This window comes from Echinops telfairi, unplaced genomic scaffold (genome assembly GCF_000313985.2).
Source record: "Echinops telfairi isolate 266 unplaced genomic scaffold, ASM31398v2 ScPeMD7_20;HRSCAF=75, whole genome shotgun sequence".
Taxonomy (NCBI): Eukaryota; Metazoa; Chordata; class Mammalia; order Afrosoricida; family Tenrecidae; genus Echinops; species Echinops telfairi.
The window spans coordinates 13,892,688-13,917,127 of record NW_022103917.1 but is presented as its reverse complement, the minus strand read 5'-3'; the positions used below and the strand labels follow the sequence as shown (position 1 = coordinate 13,917,127).

General features: G+C 43.9%; 1 protein-coding gene and 1 long non-coding RNA gene across 2 annotated transcripts in view; one reads left to right on the top strand and one right to left on the bottom strand.

Moving 5' to 3' along the window:
• Positions 1–11,894, bottom strand: part of IGSF1 (immunoglobulin superfamily member 1) — a 15,851-nt gene extending 3,957 nt beyond the window's left edge. The window contains exons 1-12 of the mRNA XM_045288377.1: positions 11,840–11,894; positions 9,490–9,624; positions 9,307–9,333; positions 8,663–8,950; positions 7,867–8,157; positions 5,748–6,032; positions 4,447–4,719; positions 4,027–4,147; positions 2,099–2,169; positions 1,964–1,996; positions 1,263–1,553; positions 661–939 (exon numbers count right to left, since the gene is read on the bottom strand). Coding sequence (XP_045144312.1) covers positions 661–939; positions 1,263–1,553; positions 1,964–1,996; positions 2,099–2,169; positions 4,027–4,147; positions 4,447–4,719; positions 5,748–6,032; positions 7,867–8,157; positions 8,663–8,950; positions 9,307–9,333; positions 9,490–9,526 — 1,996 coding nt within the window. The 5' untranslated portion in view covers positions 9,527–9,624; positions 11,840–11,894. The remainder of the gene's footprint in view (positions 1–660; positions 940–1,262; positions 1,554–1,963; positions 1,997–2,098; positions 2,170–4,026; positions 4,148–4,446; positions 4,720–5,747; positions 6,033–7,866; positions 8,158–8,662; positions 8,951–9,306; positions 9,334–9,489; positions 9,625–11,839) is intronic.
• Positions 3,504–11,965, top strand: LOC123521493. The gene is made up of 4 exons (XR_006679927.1): positions 3,504–3,870; positions 4,463–4,519; positions 8,676–8,967; positions 11,832–11,965. It is a non-coding gene; the product is annotated as an uncharacterized LOC123521493 (long non-coding RNA).
• Positions 11,966–24,440: the final 12,475 nt, after the last annotated feature.

Sequence of the window (24,440 nt, the reverse complement as noted above, 5' to 3'; positions counted from 1 at the left end):
CTCACTGCTTTTGAGTCAATTCTCAATGACAGCGACCCTCTATAGGGATTCTGAGGCTGGGGTCTTAATGGGAGTAGCATACAGCTTCATCGTTCATTTGAGGAGCAGTTGGTGGATTTGAACCGCCAATCTTTTGGTTAGCAGTACAACACATACCAAGTAGGCGCACCCAAAATTGAGCTAACTCCATCTAGCTTTTCACACAGAAACTTCTCATTTTGCCCTTCCACCTCCCCCTCCAATCCCCCATTCCCAGCGATTCCTCAGTGTCAAGGCAGGCAGTGAAGGCTAGGGAAAAGATTGAACCGTCCTTGGGGCTTGGCTAGTGTTCTGAGCCTCATTTTGCCCATTTGGACAGAGGGTGGAAATGGTATCTGGTCCACTTCCCTTGAAGATTTGCCATATAGCTAAATGAGACATTCGATGTGAAAATAATTAGAAAAATTAAATCACCCTCCACAAACCTAAGCTATTAATAACAATTCTGGCTATTAATATCATGCAGCCAGAGGCCCTGGCACTCCCAGTGCCACGCCTGCCTAGCTCTAAGATTGGACACAGGCTCCCAGGACCAGCAGCAAAGTTTGTTGTTGGGAGAAGAGGCTCTGAGACCAAGTTTGACTGGCTCCCTCCTCCCGCACAGACTCTTGTCAGCTCTACCTTTTATGACCAGCTCCAGGGGCTCACTGGGCACAGACCACTTGAAGGGACGCGATTCCGTGTGAGTGTGGCAGCTATAATTGCCTTCGTCTTTATCCTCCATTCTTGGGATTGTAAAGAAAGCTTCTTTCCCAACAGCACCAAGTTGCTGGACAGGTTCATGCTCTCCCTCCTTATACAGAGCAAACCCCATGCCTGCCAGCCATCCTTTGCACCGGATTTGTAGTTCTTGGCCCCGGATTGGAGGGGGAGCAGAAATGACAGGTTTGGGGAGGATGTCTGGAAAGTGAAATGGGTGTGTCGGGGGGGAAGGGAGTCAGAAGTTTGGAAGTGCCCAGATGGGACACCACTAGTTACTTGTGTCAGTGGATAAAAGAAATGAACCCTGCGTCCGCCAGGGGCTCTTCCGGACAGTTTCCCGCACTCTCTTCCCTGCCCCACTCCTGAATCTCCCACTCAGCACCCTCCTCTCTGCGAAGCGCAGCAAGGGTCGCCAGCACTCCCGCATCCACCCCCACCCGCCTCCCAGGGCACAGTGTTGGAGTCCTGAAGCAGAGCAGCTCACTCCCCCGTCCCCCAGAGGTCCTTGTACCTTTGCTTACCTGTCCCCACCAACTCTAGTGCCTCACTGGGCTCTGACACGGCCATCTCTTCCCAGGAGTGGCAGTGGTAACTCCCGATGTGACTCTGGGTCAGGGCGCCAAGGGGGAAGGCAGCCCGGACCAGCTTTGAGGCTGGGCGAGTTGCGATCCACCCGGTCCGGTCCTTGAGCAGCACAAACTCCTTAGTTGAGCCAGAAGGACTTCTGCACCACAGGGTTAAGTTCTTCCACGGGGCCAGAGGAAAGTTGGTCTCTGCCCACAGCTCAGGCTTTGGGGTTGGCATGATTATTTCTAGAAACAGCAGAGTTAATGAAGCCGTCTCCCTGCTTCCTCCCGCTCCCCCTTTCTATGAATCTGTCTTTCTTGTCCTGGCGCCCCCTACCCAAAGCCCACCAGCCCACCTCCTCTTTCACCCCTAATCCACACAAAACTCCCCTTCTTTCCACAGGTGCTGGGTCAAGAGGAAGCCAATGCCTCAGCTGAGACTCCGAAAAAGTGTAGAAGCTTTGAGGGTTTTTTTTTGTTTTTGCAGCCAGAAACGAAGAGTTGGAAACTGGATTTTGCAGGGAGCTTTAGCAAGTGTCCCTTCCTGGCTGTCCTTTCCTCCCAACCAGTCCCTCTCTGGCCACTGTCACTGACACTCAGTAGTTATTTCGGAGCTCCACGGAGGAATGTCCCAGTCTGGAGCAGGAAAAACTCACCAGTCTCTTCTGTCACTACCCCATTGCACAGTCCTGCAAAAGAAAGTGCTGCCAGGACTCTGCCCCTTCCCCCGCGGGATTTCACTCTGGCCTTCTGCCCAGGCCCCTTCCCCACCCCCCACCCCTGGTACTCACCACAGCAGAGAAAGGCCATGACGAGGAAGAGCATGGTGACCCTTTGAGCTGTTCCCAGCAACCAAGCTTCTCTAGCGAGACCAGAAAAGAGAAGAGAGGAGTTGCTGGGTTTAAGGGGAGGGCGGAGAGAAGGGGGCGGCAATTTATGTCATTGGCTTACTCACCATCCAATAGGAACTGGATGTGGCCAGGATAATGGGATAGAATCTTTTCTGACATTGATGACTTTTCCTTTGGAGGGCTTCACCCCCTACAGCCCCCTTGCTCTTTCAGGATCCAAGGGCCCCACCCCCTGCCCTCCCCTTCCCCAACCTATATCATATGTCAGCTCTCCATGCCCCCTGATTGGGCTGTGGCTGAAATTGAGATGTCAGATGTGAAAATGCTTTTGTGTATCCAGCTCTCCAAACCCCTGGAGCTCACTGGGATCGGCAGCTGTGGGGCCGGGGGTGGAGGGAGAAGTTCTCTCTGTCATCTAATTTAAGTTGGGAAGCAGTTGTTATTGTGGCAGTATAGGTCCTCAGACCAACCTGCCTCTCTTGCCTTTGTTATGGAAGGGTTGCCTAGGCAGCCACTGTGAAAGACTGGAGGGTTGTCAGTGCTGAACTATGCTTGTCAGAGAGTGGGATCTCTCTCCCCACAGCCAGAGTGTCACTAGAAATGCGCAGCAGCTTTGGGTTATAGGTACAGTGATATTAGACGATCTGAAGTCAAAATCCATTTCACAGTTTTTACTTAGAAAACACTGACCCTTCTTCCTGATCAAGCAAACCTGCTCTTTGCAAGCTGCTTTCTCTGAAATGTAATTTCAGATCTCATTCCTGGATGCAGCGGTCCTTGGCAGGGGTACAATATATGAAGCTCCTTTTTTTACCCCCTCCCTAAGCTCTGACTTGGAGGTGACCCCAGTGTGTTGTAGGAATCAGGGCAGAGTCTAGGAAGAACTACAACCTGATCGCCACTGATACTTTTCCAAAGCTCAAAAGTTGGTGGTTTCAGCTGAAAGCTTAGGCAGCTCCTTTCCTGTGACCCAAGCATACTGTCCTGCAGTGGAACACACAGCAGACACATACAGTCACCATGCATTGGCTATTGAATACTCCCAGACACACAAAGGACTGTAGGTGAAGTGCACCGCCAAAGGTAGATGATGCGGGGGCAAAGGGCAACATCCAGGGGCTGAGGTCCTTACCATGTTTAGAGCTGCCATGTCTTTTCTCATTGCCAAACAGAGTAGTCTGACCAGAGCCCCCAGGGATCAGGGAGAGAGGACCATGTCCAAAAGGACAAGGACCTCAAGGGCTCAGAGGAAGTGAATGGCAGGAGAATGTGTTTGGCTTGTCATGTCATGATTCCATGGCCCCCTTTATTGTCTGCTTATGCTTTCATCTAAGTGAAGATCACAGTCTTTGGAATTCTCTGCACACGTGGTTGGAGGCCAGAAAAAGGCGGCTAGGGCAGACAGCAAGGCATGCTAACCCTGGAAAACGAGGTGTTAAGGCGAAAAAATTGTGATGGGAGTTCAATAGCCAAGCAGAGATAAGGCAGCGTGTTGTGTTGTCTCACAAAAGAAAAGGTTCAGACCCAGGGATGAGGGTGGCATCAATCTTCTGTGAGGGGCAGGATTATTTGGAGGAGATTTGTGGCCTCCTGTGGGGGTGGGACCAGCGAATGAGGTTGTAAGGACTTCTTCAGCCTCTGGGAATTATTCCTTTCTCCACCCTCTAGTTCCAGCACGGACACCTCTGTGAGGTGAAAGAGAAACATCTTGGGTAAGAAAGTATTTTCCCTAATCCCAGAAAGGGGGGAGGTGCTGGGGATGAGTAGACTGTACCCCTGCGGCTTACCTCTACCTGCCCATGTTTGAGACTTTAGAAAATCCAGACTCAGCTAGGTTGACGAAAAGGGGCCTGGGACAAGATAGTTACCTGACTCTGAGTCTCTGGCATTTCCATCTTATCCACAGCACTACCGACAGCAAGGCAATCAGCTGTAGGATTAGGGATAACCTGATAGCTTCATTCAGAACATAATTCCAGGTGACAGTGCCTGTGACCAGAGGAGACCAAGAACAGGGACCTTGGTGTATATCAGGGTCAGCTGAATATACTCCTGGGGGTGGGTGTCAGTCTATTATTGAGAGTATTTATATTAGGAAGCTGAAACAGAGGTCCGTTTTTCTTTTCTTGGGGTATGGGAACCTTGAAATCATCTTGGCCACCGCTTTGGAGTGATGGTAGGACCCCACTTCACCATCCCGGGGGAAGGGTGCCCAAATGCTATGGGGCCCCAGGGGTGCGATGGCCAAACGTAATGGAAAGGGTCCTTATGAAGAGTTGCTCTCTCACCTGCCGGCCCCATCAGCTTCAGAGGCTTGCCGCGATGTGAGCAGACGTCAGGGTGTATGCGGTAGCGGCAACCGTAAGTTCCTGTGCTTTTCCCACCCACATTACTGAGCATGAAGTCTGCATCCACTGAACATGTGGGGGGTTTTGCTCGTTCTTCCCATTCCAAGGAAAATTCAAGTACAGGATGAGGTGCTCGGCACTGCAGAGTGAGGACTTGTCCCAGTTTGAACGTAGTGCTGGGCCAAGCTGACAGGGAGGGTTTGGGTGGCTTATCTGGAACCAATCCAGAGACCAGTGTTAGAAATCATCTGGAACCCGACCTCCTGCATCCTATTTAGTGTTTCTCAGCTCCCCAAGTGGTAGTCTCTTCCTTGTCACTTCCGTGAAATCAGTAGCTTCTATGTTGAATGGCAACATATGGACCCTGTTCCCTCCTTCGTGCTCTAGGAAGACCGATGCCTTGGTGCTCACACCTGGTAGTTACTCCTGACTCTGAAGGAAAATTTCTTTGCTGGGGTTCCCATGATTCTGGCTCAATTTTAGAGGGAGAGGGCTTCAGGAATAACTCTGGGAAAGATGTTTCCGAAATATGGTGGAGAAAAGCCTTCATCACACTCCTAATGTATCCCCCCTGTTCCCCCCCCCCCATCATATTTCCCTGTGGGGATAGGGCCACTAGTTATTCCTTCACCGGTTACCTAGTTCCATCAGGTACATTTCACTGCATAGTGATCCCATGTGTAATTAGGATAAAAACACACCAAAGTTTGCCTTCAGTGACAAGTACCACTGTGTTGTTTGCCGCCATTCTACTGGAATTCGCCCAGTCAGTTACAGATGCCAGAATCACTGTTGGTCATATTGTTGAGGAAGAATGAATTGCTGCCAACAGTGTTGGTGTCATGCACAAACGGAAGTGGCTGGTCTTCTCCTTTCTCACAGAGTGCTAGTCCTGCTCCATTAACTGGCCCATGACACCACAGGCCCATGTGCTGACCTATTTGAACCGCAGGACTGGGCTGAGCAAGTAGCTGGGTCTTGGGAAAAGTATTTAGGACAAGACCCAAAATAGAAAGGGCTAATGGTCTTACTGCCCCCTTCCAATACTTAGGGTTCTTTTCCTTTCCTTCTCAGAGCTTCCAACCAGTCACCCATTGGAAAGTCTTTGAGATCATTTGGACACAGTCTATACCCTTCCCCACTGTTAGTCCTGCATGCATGATTAGGTTGTCCAGGGGCCCCAGAAGGAGTCTTACAGATTTAGCCTCTAACACCAATGCCATCGTATACCACTTTCTTACCAGTTACCCAGATTTTCAGGATTTCACTAAGAAGTGAACCCCTATAAGACCCATCATAGTAAAAACAGAGGTAATGTCCAGCGTCGTTGACTTTCAAAGCCCGGAAGAAGAAATTTGCTTCATTTTTAATTGTTTTTTTGTGGTACAAGGTATTCTCCATGTCTTCAAGTCTCATCAAAGCAAAGGTCATTCCATAGATTGGCCCTTGGCACCTGAGATTCAGGCTTTCTCCAAGTGCTTGGGTGAGCCCAGGATAGGCTGTGAGAGTTGGTTTGGGGTAGAGTCCTGGAAAGGGAAGAGACCTTGAAGTTAGAGATGAGATCATTCTTCCGTACTGTTTTTCATTTTTTATTTTCCTAGTCTCTCTCCCTGCATAGGTAAAATTTACCCTCCCCGCCTTTCTTCATCCTTGTGTTCCTACTCCCCCCAGGAATGTTAGTCCCACCAATCCCCATGCCCTCTCACCAGACTCTATCAGTTCCACTAACTTATAACCATGTATAGGGGTGTGTCTCAGTGGAATATCTACAGTTGTAATTCCCTGCAATCTTCAGGTCCCTAGAATGCCAAAGTTGTCCTTCTAACCACCCAAGAAATTAAACCTCTGAAAATTACTTTGGTTCCGTATTTTGTAGAGCATGAATATGACCAATATGACTAATACTAAGTATTAAATATGACTTTTGAGTGCATGAACTCCAACAAAGAGATTGTACTATGAAACAGGACAGATGTCACCTCCATAACACCCATTTTTAGCACCACCCCGATCCCTGGTAGATCCACTCATCTACTACAGAAGATCAACTCCATCACATTTAGGATGTATCAGGCATGATGTAGTTAGGATTGCACAGTAAAAATGATAGTCCTTGCCAGCAAAAATCCCCTCGCCTAGTGGAAGATATTAATGAGGAGGTAAATACAGTAATAAGTATTAATGGAATCTATGCAGAAAGTATTTCAGCCTATAGCAACCCTATAGATATGAGTTTTGAGACTGTAAATCATTATGGGAGCAGACAGCCTCATCTTTCTCCCGTGGAGTGGCTGCTGGGTTTGAACTTCTGACCTTGCCACCAGCCACATAACAGGCACCCATATCTGCAGTTCAAACAGTCCTTTGTTCTTTAAGAAAATCTACACTAATATAATGAATATCTACCATTTGTTGAGAATGTATTTGCCAGGCACTGTACATATATTTAGGGGAATCCTCACAACAACCCTGTGAAGTAGGCATTCTTAAAGGTTTGTTTGTTTGGTTTTTTTGGGGGGGGGGTTTGGGGGGGTACATTCACAAAATGGAGGCACAGAGAGTCAGGGAGAGTAAGCCGGATGGATATTATTATCTAAGTTGAGAAAACCAAAATAAAGAGAGAGGAAGTGATCTGCTTCACCTCACACAGGGAGGCAGTGTGGAACTAGAAGCCAAGGTTAGTGCCCGTCAGTCCAGGGTACTTTCATCCAGTTGTCTCTAAGTTGAACCCGATAGAGAGATGTGGCCAATGGAATGTGAGAGAGATCGGAATGGACTGCGTGTCTGGCTCTTGGGATATTTTGAGAAACCTGTTTGAAAATTGTTTGAAGATTGGTACTGCCATAATGGATTGAACGATATAAGATTACATTAACTTCTAACATATTCACTGTAACTTATCCAGGTCCTTGTTTTTTTTTAATTACTATCACAAGCAATTTGCTCCATTTTCTACCCTTAAAAATAATAAAGTATAATGCATTAACATTCCAAAATCAGGTTTTGAGTCTTGCTGCTGGCAGTGCCTGGTATATTTTAGGTGCTCCGTAAGTATTCGTTGACTGAGTGAATGTGTGCCCAAGATTTAACAAGTTGAGAACAAAACAGCTGTAATGAGCTAGAGCGGCTTGACAACCGGCTGCGCTCATTCACTAACCAAGTGATTGAATCCCACACCCGTGACTCCCCAGCATGTGTGGTTCTAATTTGCATCTCCAATAAAAGTTAAGTGGCTCCGGCTCATGGACCATGCAGGGTTTAGAAATGGGCGGAAGCAAATCAAATCAGAAACCCTGGGCTTACCTGGCCATAATCCCTGGAGCAAGAATGTCAGACCCCAGCAATTATAAACACACCCACCTGCTGCTATAACCACTTTCAGGGGATCACTGGGCTCTGACCACAGGGTGAGGAGCATCTGGATACGAGTGTGGCAGATGTAAACTCCTTCATTTTCATGTGTCAGGTTGTCAGTGGAGAATATGGCCACTGTCCCAGTTGGAATTTGGTAATCCACAGGCCCAGCATATCCCTCTTTAAACAGCGTTAATATCAAATCCGGCAACAATCCATGGCAGAGTATGCTAACATTACATCTAGAAAGAGTGGAACTCTTGGCCTCAATTGAGAAAATGGACTTGGGAAGTTGACCTGAAGGAAAGAATGAAAGAAGGAACTAGAATTCAGGTAGAGTAAGGATCGTGCTGCCAGGGAATTACGCTTTTAATAAGACCTTGGGGTTTTCATGGCACTGTAAGGAAGACATGTGTCTGTTCACCTCAAGTTTGGAACTTCAAGTCCACCAGCTATTTAATGGGAGAAAGAGGAGTCTGCCTGCTCCCTTGAAGATTTAACAGGGTCTGAGTGACTTGGAATTGACTCACTGATAGTGAGTTTAGTTTGGTTTGGTATAATCCTTATTGTACAAAAGCCCTCCTCCCCCCATCTCTAGATCTTCTTCTTGTTGAGAGCTTTCCCTCTAGAAAGAAGGAAGCATCTGTTCCAGGGCCTGCATCTCCACTGCGCACTGCTTCATACAGAGTAGGCTCTTATTACATAACTGTGAAATGCATGCATGCATGTACTTGGGGTAAATGAGTGAATAAATAAAAGAAAACCTGCCCTGGAATGATGAGTACGTAACCGTCTCTCTTACCTGGTGCCTCCAGCTCTAGAATTTGACTGGGTTCTGCGCAGCCTATCTCCTGCCAGTAGTAGCACCTGTAAAGACCTGCACTGGACTCAGTAAGAGCACCAAGAGCACCGATGGGGAATGAAACTTGGAAAGTCTTGTAAGTAGGCTGGACCCAGAACATCTGGGTCTTGTCCTTCAGCAGCAAGGACTTGCTATATACTCGAGAGGGAATGCTGCACCAGAGTGTGATGTTCTCCCAAGGGGCCTGATGGTAGCTGGTTTCTGTGAACAACTCCATCACTGCCATTTCTAAAGACCACAAAGAGGTGAGTCATTGCACCCTCCCCATTCCATAAGATGCTTTCCCCAGGTTCCTTAAAATTAGCCTCACATCAGATCCTTCTTTATACCTCCCCTTGGGGATAGGAGTGTCTACCTGGTGTGAGGGACAGGGACCCCAGGATGTTTGTTTAAGGAATCCAAGCTAGATAAAGAATAAAGGACATTTCCTCTTCTATGGGAAACCAAGTTGCCAATAAAGCGATTTGATTCCCAACCAGTTCACTCAGGGAATTGTCTCAAGGCCATATCCAAGGCCACGGAGGCAAACGAATGCCTTGAAGCCTACTGGAAAGAAGGCACCCAATGTAGCATAACTTGCTTACCCATCTGTGTCAAACCCAGACTCAGTCCTGCAAAGAGAGATGATGGTAAATAAGAGGTCCCTCCCTGCCCCCACTCTATCCTTAAACTTGAAGCCTCTCTTTTACCTCCACAAGCTTCCTATCCCCCTATCCTGTGGCAGTGCCTGTCCCCTCATTTGCCCCTCACCCCTTTCTTGTACTCACCGATGAAGAAGGGCAAGATAGTAAATGTGTGCAACATGGTGGCCTCTCTCCTGGGCTCCACAGGATTGTGGGCCTCTGGTTCTCACTGTGGGCTTTCCGACTTGAGGGACTGTGACCTTCAGTAGGTGACTGGATCTAAAAAATAAAGACACTTTTATTCAGGGACTTATCTGCTCCTTAGAGTTTAGTTTAGATCACTAAACTGCACTTGCAAACTCCATCATCTTCCATCCCTTCACTGCATGTCATGTGTTGAAGCGTTATATGCTATTTCCTCTCCTTGACCCTTTTTTCTACTTCCCCATCCTCTCTCCTAAATTCTTAGCAGGTATCTAAGGTGTCATATTTTTCTGAAATGCCGATTTGTCCCTGGGATCTCAGAGTCCCAGTGGGCTACCAAATCCAGATCTTCAGAAGCCCGCATTGCAGATGATAAAAATACACACACACACACACACACACACACACACACATTCACTGAGTATTCCAATAAAATATTTCTACAGACTCTTTTTAATTTAAATTGCAGTATAAATCCAACATTCATGCCATAAAACCAGTATTTACATTTCCAGAGGTGGCCCACGTCACCTTACCTCACTCATTCCAATCTCATCCCATTCCTACTTTTACTTCTATGGAACACTTCAAATCCTATGTTATTCGCATTCTTATCTGTTGCTCCCAAAAGTTCACTAACTTTCTCTCAAGATGATATAAGTGAATCAAACTTCTTGAACCAATTCATATAAGGTGTAAATGATTTATTGACCACTCAACCTTCCAAACATTTTTGTTTGTTGGTCATAGGAAAAATGGAATTGGTTGAATCTTAGGGAGCATGGTGAAGATATTTGAATTCAGGAAACACTTTCCCATTTTCCTGGAAATCACTAGTGACAATATGCCCTGCATTACATGCTCCCCAATTGTCTTTTTGCTAAAGGAAAGTGAAGTCCCAATACACAAGCTCCACAGCTCTGTATTCATGGCCTGAGGTTTTGGCTGCCCCCACAATTTAGTCCCTACTTCAGGAGAGTAGGGTAGAGGCAGTTCTCAGAATAGCGAAAAGGCTGCTTTCACTTTGCCAAACTGATCCTAGTTCTTTGGCCTCCAATTTGCTCCAGTGCCAATACTGGGTTTTGTGCAGGAGCTGGAAGGTGTGTGTTTTTGTGTGTGGGGTGTGTGTGTGTGTGGTCATTTTGAAAACACCTGGACTGCAGGAAGCAGCTGGACAGTCAGAGATCCAAGAAGTCACAGCTCCTTTCTGCATTTCTCACTGTTCATCAAAGGATGCTCAAATTACCCTCTGTGAACTTCATGAAGTGGAGAGAATAACATGTACCTACAATTGAATTGTGGTCGTGGTGTATTAGAGATAAACAGTGCCAGGCACGCATAGAAAGCATTTCATTAAAAGCTAGCTGTGTTTTCCTTCTTCCCGAAGAAGGCATCAAACTTCTGCAGGACCTTAAGATGTCCTTTTCCTGGCAGCCCAACTCCTTGGCCCCGCTCCCCTCAGACCAGGCCAAAGCTGGGCCTCCCCCCTATTGTGCTGTTATTCTGGGGCTTTCAGGCCTGGACATACTGAGAAAGTCAGACTCTACTGCCACAGGAAAGGGTCCACTTGGGATTCCACGCAGGAAATGCCAATAAAAGTCCCAGCATTCGACCTTGGGCTCCCTGTCTAGGGCCTTTGCCTCTTGAGGGTTTGAATGGAGTCAGAGCAGCTGGGCCACTCAACACTCTCTAAGGGTACTGTGCCTTGTATTTCCAGTCACGTTGGTGAATTGCATGCCCCAGGAACATCCCAAGCTTTAGGACTGAAGAGGGACATTGGACACGCCCAGCCCAATGTTCTTTCAGTCCAGTCCCTGTCCCTGCACCAGCCCCACCCCACCCCCAATCTTTGCTCTCAAGTCATTTTACCCTTTCCTTCTATTCCAGCCCTTAGGCAGTGCTGCAGTGCTTTTTGAGGGTGACATGCCTGAAATGTCTGCTGGCTCGCCCCCTGCATAGTTTAGAGGCTTCCAGGAATCAAAGAAGTTGGGCTCTGCTGGGTGGTGGGTATAGGCACCACTGAGGATTTGTGGGCAAGACTGAGAAGGAAAAGGAAAGCTATCTAGAGTGCCCAGAGATTCCCAGCCAGGCTGGGCTGGGATCCTGGGAGGGAAGCAGAGAAAGAGAGGGTGAAGGAAGTGAAGGGAAGACTGGGGAACAGTTGAATTTACAGCAATTAATCACAACAGGGCGACTCTCTCAGGGTTTTGTTTGGGCTTCTGTTTAGGATCTGTTGGTTGGTATTTAGTTTTCAAGCCACTGAACAATGCGCTCATTTTCAGGTACTTACGGTAGCTGAAGACCCGCTCTGCTGTTGGAGATTCTCCAGTGAGCTCCTCCAGATGCAGCAAACTGCCCGGCCTGGGAATAGCTGGCTGTGGGCAGCCCCTCTTGCTCCGACCCCGCCTCCTTCGGCCCCCAGACCGCCTGCCGGCCCGCCCCAGCCCCCTCCCTGCCCTCCCCCAGGCCGTGGGAGCCCACCTACACCCACTCAGCGGGCCACCTGCAGTCTTCTGACGACCGACCGGGATCTCTATGCCCCTCCCAGCTGCCCGCCTCTCTCCTGACTCCCTGCAGAGGCCATTGGAGCCAAATTCTGGCCCCTGCCCCCTCGCTTGCTGGTCGCTCAGAGTTTCATTGGGTCACTGTATTCTGGAGGGGAGAGGGCCAGTTCTTGCCAAAGCTGTGGATCCCTGCTTCCAGGGCCCGGTGCCTTTCAAGAGCTTTCAGACCAGACTCTGCCCATTCAATGCTTCCTTTATGCATAAGAATAGTCACCATCGTTTCAATGCCTACTATGTGCTATTCGGCCCCGTGACTATATTATTTCTAATCTTCATAGCAACTCTAAAGATAAGTGTTATTTCCCACAGTTTTATAGACGAGGAAACCGAAGACCAGAGAGGGTTAAGTAACTTGGACATCCTTCAAACTCCAACTTGGGAGAAAAGCCCAGGCTTTAGAGACATACAAGCTGGAGTTTCAGTACAGGTTCCACTCTTTAATAGCTTCGTAAACTCAAGGAAGTGAGTTACAGTCTCTGAGTCCCAGTTTCCTCACCTGTAAATAAACAACAAACCAAAAACAACAGGGCTTCAATGTTATGATGCAAATAAAGCTCACAGCACAGCGCCTGTCACAGTTAGTGCTTCAATAACTGTGTTTGCTGCTGCTGCTGCTACTACCACGCTACTGCTACTACTATGACTATTGATTTATAAAACCTACCCCAACTGACGTAGAGTTACACTACTTCAGCGATGTAGAACAAACTTTCACAAATTTAGTTGGCCATGAAAGACTTTTAAAAATGATAATGCATGAATGACTAAAACACTAACCCAAACACTTGAGACATAACATATGATGGGACTGAAGTAGAGCATTCAAATAGACTCACAGATCAAGAAAATTTATTAATAAATAACCCTATTTTTAATTATGTGCATCTCAAACTACATTTAATTGCAGTAAGTAGGTAGCAAAACATTTGCTGTTTCCACAATCTTCACACGTATAATTCAATGACATTAAATATATTCATCATGTTGCTCAATCATCACTATTAACTGTTCCCAAATCATTCTTTCACCCTTTATGTGTATTTTTTAACCTTCATAAAAGATTACAGATAATGCATTAAAATACTTTAATAAAAAGTATACTGAAAATAACTTTTAATGGGGCAAATCCCTATTCGCTTCAGGCATCAAGAGATCTCCGTTGCTGCTTCCAGGTATCTTCAACTACTGTGTGCCATTATAAACTATTTGTTAGTTGTATAATGAATAGAGCGACTATGTTACTGTGGTTGTTAGGTGCTGTTGCGTTGGTTCTGATGCATAGAGACCCCATGTATAACATACTGCATCGCTGCCTTGTCCTGTGCCACCTTCACAATTGTTATATTTGGGCCCATTGTCGCAGCCAGTCTGTTAATCCATCTCACCAAGGGTCTTCCTCTTTTTCTGATGTTCTCCTCCTTTACTAAGCATGATGTCCTTCTCCAGGAACTGGTCCATCTGATAACATGCTTAAAGTATGTGAGATGAAGCCTCCCCATCCTTGCCTTTAATTATCATTCTGGTTGTACTTCTTTCAAGACAGAGTTGTTTGTTCTTTTGGCAGTCTATGGCACGTTTGATGTTCTTTGCTAGCATCATCATTCAATTGCACCGATTCTTCTCCAATCTTCCTGGAAGTTGGTGATACCAGTAAATAATCCTGAGGCACACCTTTTCCACATCCAGACCTTGAGCCCAGGGGTGCAAAGTATTCTCAATGAAAAAAATTCAGAGTTTATATATATACTAGACCCAAGATTTTCTTAAGTACATATTATAAATGTTGAAGTAGAGATTGGTAAAATGGAAAGGCAAGAATGAAGTGATATGTTAGATAGGATTTCTGAGCTCAAAGGACTCTCATGGAAAGAAAAGAGCTCCTACCATACAAAGTTATAAGGGCCAGAAGCCTTAAAAGATTCCCAAGAAGGTGGAGCTCCAAGGAGATGAAACATCCAAAGCTAAGTATGTACACAGGCTAGTCTGGGCAGTCTTTCTCCTTAATTGAATCGACTATTGGATGATTACCTGAGGTCCTTTAGCTGAATCTGTGTTAGGGCATGTCAACCTGAAGAAGCATGAGACAACGCTGGCCCTTTTCTACAGGTGTGCTAGAGTTGGCTAACAATGGCTCAGAACTTTATATGCCCATCTTATATCAGTGTGGTATTCAGTGACATTATGTTGGTGGAAGAATTTACACCACAGAAATAAGCAAACTTTACAAAACAACTTCCTCACTAACAATTTGGTTGTAAAGCATTTACTACTACAGCATTTCTCTCCATTTCTCACTAAGAAACAAGGTCATTTCCAAAACACGACTCAAGAATTCTGATGTCCTTTCGCTGGTATGATGAGACTCATTCCCCTTCCATTGCATGGCGAACCAACTGGGACTTCGTCAGATTCCTCAAGTGTGTGTTGCACGTAGAGCTGAGAATGGTTGCTAGCACCCCTTCACAGCCATTATCTTAGTCTGCCAGGGAGAGGGATATGAAATATACAAGCAAGGAGCTAAGAGATGGGACTAGCCAAGTGGTCTTCTGAGGCAGTGAAAAGGCCCACCCCTTCTGACAGGTTCCAGGTGTCCTCAAACTACGCGGGCCACATGCGGCCCCGCCGAGGACATGTATCCTGCCCGCCGGGTGTTTTTGCCCGTTTTGTTTTTTACTTCAAAATAAGATATGTGCAGTGTGCATAGGAATTTGTTCATAGTTTTTTTTTAAACTATAATCCGGCCCTCCAACGGGTCTGAGGGACAGTGAACTGGCCCCCTGTTTACAAAGTGTGAGGACCCCTAGTAGGCTCCCACAGCAAAACCTGCTGTTGAAGGTAGGTGTAGAAGTAGTGGGTGGTGAAGGTTGAATGTGAAAGTATTAACTTCTTTTCCGTGTTGTATAAGACTTCTCCACAGTGACTCAGAAGAAAGGGAGCTGAGGACGATCCACAAAGCCTAGGCTTCAACTTATCCTTTATCAAGAATTTCAATATTAAGGGTGTAGTTAAGGGTACTAAACCACTTGGAACAGCTGTAACTAAGGGTGTTTTCAGGATTGTGCAGGAAGCTTCTTAAATCAAACGCAAGTTAGGACACCAGAGCTGAAACTTATTTCATCAAAGCACTCATCCCATCGTGAGCCATTAGGCATTAGATAGAAGTCTGCACAATCAAGCTTCTGGGTGCCTGTCACAGAGCAAAGGAACAGTGTGCTTACCTAAGTGAATTTAACTTAAGGTCAATGGGTGTATACAAGAAATGAGGTTTTGTTGTGTCCAATTTGGTACAGTCACATGGTTCTATTTGACTCACAAACTACTGATCAAAAAGGTAAGCTACTGCTCCACTGTGTGTGCATGTGTGTGCATATGAGTGATCAATTCACCTTTAAGGTGCATGAGGACTCTGAAAATGGGCCACATAGTGTTGAGTAGCCCCCTTTCCTGTGTTGAATAAAGTTCTTTGTCCCTGAAATGAAGTAGGTGGGTTCAGCCCCACTGCTTGGGACAAGCAAGCAGAGGGCTCCTGTGAAGTGCTTAGATCTGATCTAGGCAGGAAGTTGGAAGTGCAAATGACAGGAACGTTTTTTTCTGCTTTGGAATCTAACTTGCCTCAAAACAAACAAGCAAACAAACAAAAACAAAACTCAATATACTGATCCTATAAGACACAACAGAACTGTCCCTGCGAGTTTCTGAAGCTGTTAACTCTTGACAGAAAGACCCATCTTGCTCTCAAACTTGCATCCAGCATGTCCAAATTGCAAGCATTTGGTGGTGGGAGACTGTGCTGAGAGGGAGGGAGGTGTTATTGAAAAATGTACAAATGGGCTTTCCCAATATTTTTTTACCTTGAATCACTTGCCCAAAGGCAAGTCTAGATGTCAACAGCTGGGTTCTTTTGCCTCTATTTATTGCGTGATTAACAAGTGATATTATTAAAGTTAAATGGCCATCTGAATTGCAATAGCAACACACATAACAGTGTGAACACATATCACTGGCACGTTCATCCCTGTTTACAATGCTTCTAAAAATATCCGTTTATAGGCAATCACATATTTGCTTCTCTTTCAGTTCTAACTTTTCCATGCCCCAGCATATGGTCAAATTTTCTAAGGGATCCATGCATCCTTTACAAAAGAGACTTTCTCCTCCCCGCGACCTTTCTGTAAGGGGATATCCAACTGCCTACATGGGCTTTGGGTCTCCACTCTGCACTCCCCCTTATTCACAATGATCTGATTTTTTGTTCTGATGATGTCACAGGGAATAGACAAACCAGTCAGCAGGGAAGAGATGAACCAGTCAGGGTGCAGTTTAGCAACAACAAAACATACAACTTTCCTCTAGTTTCTAAATTCTTCCTCGCCCCCCCCCACCCCCACTGACTATCATGATCCGAACTCTACCTTGCAAGTCTGCCTAGACCAGAGGGTGTACACTGGTACAGATAGGAACTAGAAACACAGGGAATCCAGGATGGATGATCCCTTCAGGACCAGTGGTGAGAGTGACGATACTGGGAAGGTGGGTTGGAAAGGGAGAACTGATTACAAGGATCTACATATAACCTCCTCCCTGGGGAACAGACAACGGGAAAAGTGGGTGAAGGGAGACGTCGGACAGTGTAGGATATGACAAAACAATAATTTATAAATTATCAAGGGTTCATGAGGGAGGGGAGAGCGGGGAGGGAGGGGGACAAATGAGGAGCTGATGCTAGGAGCTTAAGTGGAGAGGAAATGTTTTGAGAATGATGAGGGCAATGAATGTACAAATGTGCTTTACACAATTGATGTGTGTATGGATTGTGATAAGAGTTGGATGAGTCCCTAATAAAATGATATGAGGAAATAAAAATAAATAAAAAACAAAAGAGACTTTCTTTTATAAACAAATCTGTTAATTCCTTATCATTCACCAATTGCTATGCAGATTAACAAAAATCTTTTATTGTTTTTATTTGCTCTGTCATAGCCCAAGGTGGCCTATCCCACACAGTTTTACTTTATTCACATTCTTATTCCCATCTATCCCTCCCTTTATCCTTTTTCCATTTCTTTTTTTCTTCCTTTTATCCCATGCCATATGTGTGTGCATGTGTGTGTCTGTGTGTGTGTGATAACATAGTAACATAACATAATAACAACTCAGGTCAACACTACATTTTGACTTCCAGTACTTCTAATTACCTGACAAATACCATTATTCATAGAACTGATATCCACATTCTATCAAGAAACTTGGTTTTTAAAATGAATTTAGTCACTTATCTCCAGGAGCACCCACTTTGGAGGGTTGCAGTAAAGCCAGTGGTTTTGGATTTTTGCTGGAAAATATCTGAAAGTTATCTTGATGGTTAAAGTATTCTTCTTTCGCCTTCAAAGTGAAAAGAAAGCTTGGCTGAGGAGTTCACTTGGGGTTTCAAACCTAGAAACTTCAGCTAGTAATAGATTTTGCTCAAACTTTGTCTCCTTTGCACTGTTAGCCAGGCATAGTCCTATCTTTTTCTTTTTGAAAACTACTTTTTTTTCTGAGCAGCTTGGAAGATGGCTGCTTTTTCTTTTAAGTATAATAATTGTACAATTATGTGCCTTGGGCTTTTAGATTGAGAGACATATTTGAATGGGGACCTGTACATTCTCTCTGCATATAATTTGAGATCCATGTTTAACTCTGGAAAATTATTATCAATAATTTCTTTAATAATGGCTTCAAGGCTACTGTCATTTTCTGCACCTTCAGAGATGCCAGATATACAAATATTATACCTCTTGATTTGTTTTCAAAATCTGTCATCTTTTTTTTATTTTTGAAGAGCTGCTTGTCTAAATGTTTTATCTTTTGGGACTGAAGCTCTGTTTTGTCTTCATTTGTACTGATTCTCTCTTCCAGGATACTTATTTGGCATTTTCCTCCTCTTTTGGGGTCCCTTTTCACACTGAAACCTCATTTGCCAGTGCCTCACAGTCTTTGCTGAGGTTTTCTTGTGGGCCTTTTAATCCGTCCACATGGTTCTGCAGCCCTTTCAGGGTAGAAAGCATCAAGTCCTTTCTTCTGGCTTTTTCCCTGGGTTCTGCCTGCTGCTCCTCCAGGACAAACATCCCTTCAGAACTTTCTGAAGTCCCTGGCTCCTCCTAGGTTTGTTTTCATCATTTTGCTCATTATTGTTTGAGCTTAGTTTGTTATCTTTCTTCTTGTTTTCATAGCTGAGGCTGCTGTTGGCTTGGAGGTGTTTCCAAAGCTCAGCAATTTGATTCTGGACACAGCTGCTCTCTCCATTCTCTTCCCTAGAAGCTCAAGAGCTGGGGTCTTTTAATCATAATGCAAGACCTATTTTAAGCTGCAATCCTCATAAACACTGTATGACATTAAGGTGAAAGCCTCATAAACGCTGTATGAAAATAAGGTCTAATCAACGGATGCTACTCTCATCTGACAGCATTGGGGAGTAAGAGCTTCATAACCCTCCAGGTAAGATAAAGAAATTCATAAATGTATTAAGAAAAAATAAGCAATCACACACATATAAATACATGAGTACGTGAAATACCTGAATACATAAATATACAAAAAGAGAATATAAATAAATACACAAATACATAAGCACGGAACTAAATATGCACATAAAATGAATCTCGTGTGCTCAGACTATTTAGCTTCTGCCTGGCTGAGGTACATAGAATATGTTTAAGATTAAGTTACTACATTAGAATTATAAAGCGGAGAGTGAGAGGCGTTCATCTAAATGTTTTGGTGATTGTGGAAAGAGATTTGGACTGTGTGGCAGGGGACTTGAATTTCAGTTCTGGCACAGTGACTTACTAGCAATGTGTGACACTTGGCAAACCATTGGAAGTTATTTGTGTCTCTCTTTCCTCATCACTCAAATGAATATCCAATACATATGAGTGAAATTTGAGTATATAATTCTACCTCACTCTAATCATATTGTTTGTTTTAATATTTGTACCCAAATAAACCTGGGATTCAGATCAGTGAAGATGGGGTCGTTGTGGATACAGGCCACTGTTTGGAGGGGGATATACAAGTAAGTCTCAAATGAGTCCCCTCACACATCCCACAGCATTATCTTCCTTTTCGAACAGTTGAAAAAAATATATAGTCAGCATTATTATACCCAAATTATTGTAGAAAGTGTTGCAAGAGGTGTGGAAATTGAGATAGACTTGGCCTTAAAAATAATGATCTAATGAGAGGTGCCGCCATGTTCACAGCTGGTTACAATATAAAATGGAATCTGGTCAACTTTAACCATGAGGCAAATAAACCATTACGGAGAGTCAAGGAAACCATTATGGAACCATAGATCAAGAAGAAATTAATTCTGATGAGCAGCACTTAGGAAGTTCTTCATCCAAGTCCCCCAGATCCAAGCATCCCTGCCTTAGGACATACTGCAGGCACCTGCTCTCAAGCATTTCCTTCCTTTACCTCGCATCTCTGTAACAGCCCACCTTATGACTTCTTTGGGAATATAGGGAATAAATAGTGCAAAGTATGGCAGTTCAAGGTATGGGGAGACTAGATGGAAATGAAGCTGGAGATATAGATAAGAGCCTGATTATTAAGGGCCATGCATACCTCTACAGCATTTCTCAATAAAAGTTCATATTTGAGCCAAATAAAAAGACTAAGTCATGCTCTAAATCCAAGGAAATGGCTTCTAACCATGCAAAAACAAGGACCCTTTCTACTTCCTAATGTTCCCTGGTGTTACTTATACTATCCCTGGACACAGATCCTCAAGGACAGGTCTTTAAGACTATTTAAGCTGAAAGTCTGCCTAACTGTCTAATTTAAGCTCTCAACAGTTTGGGTTTTTGTGTCAAAAGAAAATGAAAATTGAAGATGGGGTAGTTTACCATTAAAGCCACCCATGTATGACAATGTTGACACCTTTCAGAGATACGGTCATCTTAATCTCTAGGTCTCTCTTGGTCTCTGTAGGAGCACTGAATTATGTAATGTGACCAAGTTAAGGTCTCTAATTCCCACCAAAGGACCTTTCCCTGCATAGTTCTGGATAAGAAGGTGGGGGAAGATACATACAGGATTCACCTGTGACTAATTCCAAACAGACTTCACTGGCTTACCGTCCTATTGGGTGTAAAATGAGCCCCCTGGAAAAAAAGAAGGGGCTGGGATTTTATGACCAGCAAGAGCAGGACTGGAGTGCATCCTCTGGACCCTAATATCCCTGCACAGTGAACTTCCTGGATCCAGAAGAGGAGCAGCAGCAGAAACTGGAGCCAGAGAATGAGACTGAGTGGTAGATGTCCCAGGCTACAGAGAAATACAGCTGTGTGCTTTTGTGCAGAAAGCAGGCTTGTGGGGTGGCGTGCCTCTGGGCACTTAATTGGGAGAACTAAAAACACAGAGATGACAGCCAGAACACTCCATAGAAGCCAGAATGGAGAGACTTTGATGCATGTACTTTGGACCAGTCCCAGGAAAAGGACATCATGCTTGGTAAAGTAGAGGCGCAACGAAAGAAGAGTCAACAAGATCTGTTGACACAGTGGCTGCAATGATGGGCTCAGACGGGACAGTGCTTGTGAGGCTGGCTTGGGACCAAGCACTGTTTTGTTCTGTTGTACGTTGGGCCACTGTGAGTTGAAGTCAACTCAACAGGAACTAACAATAACAACATGACAACTGAATTTTTGGACACGATTTAGCGCTGTCTGAGATTGATTGGAGTAGACTATGACAACATATTGTGATGCTGTGTGAAATTTCCTTTCCCCGAACCCCTTTATTCAGAATCAAGTGTAGGAGAAAGCTTACAGAAAACCCACTGTATGTTTAAAAGCAGGTAGAGAAAAGGGTTTGGCCATTTGGAACTAAAGACCCTTTTTGGTTAACTCTGTGACCTTCACATACAGAAAATTGTTTCTTGGCATTTTTGACAAGATCTCCCAAAACTCTGAATAGCAGGATTCAGTGGAGGAAATTGCAATGCTGATGACATCTGCACTGTAATTGGTGATCGGTCCTACGATGTAAAAATATATATTAACTAATAGGGAGAGTGCTGGACACTAATTCAAGTATCCAAATGACTTGTTAGTATTAATAACTCTGGACTTCAACAATGAGCACGTGCTGTGGAAGTTCTGTGACTATCCTGGGCATGGCATGACAATATTTTAAAAATATGCAGCCCATGAAAGAATCCCACTTGAAATAGCTGTAGGATGGTGCCAAAAAGTTCCCAAGTGTAACTTAGCACGCGCACAAAATGAAGTCCAAATTCATTCCTATGACTTCAAGAAGTAGTTTAAATCTTATGCTGTAAAAAAAAATGCATATCAATTTTAATAACAGACTATTTAAAAAATTCTAATGCTTAACTCCAATGCTCATTAATTGAACCAAACTTTATTGAATGCCCTCTAAAAAAAAAAAAAAGAAGCCCCAAAATATTTCGTGGAACAATATGAGTAAAGGATGGAAGGAAGGCCAAATGAATGCCAGATCTTCTCAGCCGTGAATTATCCAATAAGCTAGGTAAACATGGTTTTACTTGTGCTTACTTGCTAATCTTTAGTGAGTAGTAATTGTGAAGGACTGTAAATTGGAAAAGAGACTTTGATTCTGAAAGAAGGAGCTGTGGAATTGGAGGAGAGACAGACGGCCACCATTCCTAGAAGTAGATCTATGGTGTGGTGAAAAAAATAAGTGAAATGGTTTCCTATACCTTAGTAAGCACAAGGAGGTTGATATTTACCTTGCTTATTGGATAATATGGCAGTGGATGCTCTGCCCATCCACTCCGAGATATAAGGGGAGAAAAAACATGTAAACAAATAAAACTAAGTCCAATGTGTTCAAGTTTGATAAGAAAGTTACATCTAAATGGTCACAGAAGTATAGTAAATTGCGATGTTCTTTCCAGGTGAGGAAATCAGTAAAAATCTTGTGGAGAGATTCACATTTGAACTGCACTCTGAAGTCTGGTCAGATGAATCTGAAAGTCCTAAGTCCTCATATTAGATGTTGAGTTCTCCAAGAGCAGAGAGTATTGTTTCTTCATCTGTGTATCTTGCGTGCTCAATGGGAAAATAATGCGGAAAAACAACTATCATTCATTAGTGCTTACTATTTGCCTGGTATCTGTTAAGCATTTTACATACATTGTCACATTTGACCTCCACAGAACTCTTATAGTGAGCTTATAACAGCAACAATAGCAACAGCATTTATTGAATTCTGACTAGGAGACCGGCACCGGTGGAAAAGCTGTATCTCACTAGTAGCAACTCCTTATTGTAGAGGAGAATCAGGCTCAGAGAGGTTAACCAAATTGTGCAAGATGACACAAGCTACTCAGAGGTAGAGCTGCAATTTGAATCTGATTACAAATTCCAGCTCACCTGATTTCAAAGCCCACATTATCATGGTTCAGTACCTGCTACCTAGGAAAGAGTTAGGAATTTTTAACTAATAAGTGAATGATAATAGAAAAAAAGGAAGCAAGAGAAATAGTGTAAGATAGAAACACCAAACTTGAAAATATTTAGGAGAGAAAGGGATAATAAAGAGGCAGAACTGTCACTATATTTTCAGCCTATGCTAAAAATAATGTAGAGATTTCCCCCCTGTAAAATACGAGCTATGTTTTAAACATGTTTTCATTTAATGGATTTAAATTCCTAGTAAACCTATAAGAGAGAGTAGAAGTTCCCCACAAGGTTTCCAATGCTTTAAATCTTTATGGAAGCAAAATTGTCACATTTTTCTCACAACAGCAACAAGTGGGTTTGAACCTTCAACCTTTCAGTTAGCAGCCTAGTACATAAGCACAGTGCCACCAGGACTCCTCATCATGCATTGTTGCTGTTGCTCAGTGTCGTCCAGTGGGTTCTGACTCATAGTGACCCTATATATAACAGAACGGAAGACCGCTTGGTCCAGCACTATCCTCACAGTGGTTCTTAGGTTGGAGCCCATTGCTGCAGCCACTGTGTCCACCCAGCCTGTTGAGGGCCTTCTTTTTTGTTGCCCTCCACTTTACCAAGCATGAAGTCCTCTCCAGGGACTGGTAGTGTATCCAAAGTATGTTGAGAAAAAGGCTTGCCATCATAGCCTCCAAGGAGCATTTTGACTGTACTTTTTCCAAGACAGATTTGCTTGTTCTTTTGGCACTTTCAATATTCTTCACCAGCACCATATTTCAAATGCATCCATTTTTCTTTGGTCTCCCTTATTCAATGCCCAAATATCACATGCATATGAGGGAACTGAAAATACCATGGCTTGGGTCAAGTGCACCTTAGTCTTCAATGTGATGTACCTGCTTTTCAACGCTCTAAAGAGAGCTTGTGCACCAGATTTACCTAATATAATATGTCATTTGACATGAAGATTGATTGTGGATCCAAGCAAGACAAAATCCTTGACAACTTCAATCTTTGATCATGTACTACATTAAAATATTTTATGCAGCATTGGGGATATTTTATAATTTTAAGTATGGATAGTAATATTCTACTAGAATATTTTCATAGAAAACTGCTTTAAAGAAAATGCACTCAAGTGTACATATTGGCTAATTGTATGGAGTGGAGAATGATTGGTGATGCTATTGTGGTTTTGTTTTATCTATGGTGATAAAAGTTATGATTTAGAAGAGGTCTTTAAAAAGTTGGGTGACAATTTAGGGCAGATATTTTTTAATCAGCAGAATTTCTTACTTTTAGGAAACACACCCTGAAATAAGAGTCAAGTGGGTATTATATTTTATTTCCTTTTTAAAAGAAAATATTGTGTGAATTCGGTTAAGGGTTACAGAGCATTTTATCATATTATCATTCAACTATCCGTATGCGTTTTGTTTCAGTGCACCCATTGCATTCCCCTCATGTACCAGCATTTATTCCGCTTTCTACCTATCTTTCTTTCTTTCATAGTCCTTTGAACTTTGTCCTTGGTAAGTGCTGCACATTGGATCTTAAATGGTTCATTCTAACACAACAATGGGTTCAGTTCCACACCTGTAGGGTGACAAAGAGGTATAGTCTCAGGGGTCCCACTTGTTTCTGACCTTATCTTTTATATGATGTTGAGTTTAGTTCTCAATTTTTTTCTCATTCTCTCAAGGATCATCTTTTTTATTTTTTAACCTCATACATGCATGGGTTTATTCTAAACAAAATGTTTACACGTCTCTGGGATCACTGGATGACTGCAGACAAATTCTCTCAATAATACACTTGCCTTAGTGTCATTAGAGTGCTTAAAAAAAAGGAAACAGATTTGTGTGTGTGTGTGTATGTGTGTGTGTGTGTGTGTGTGTGT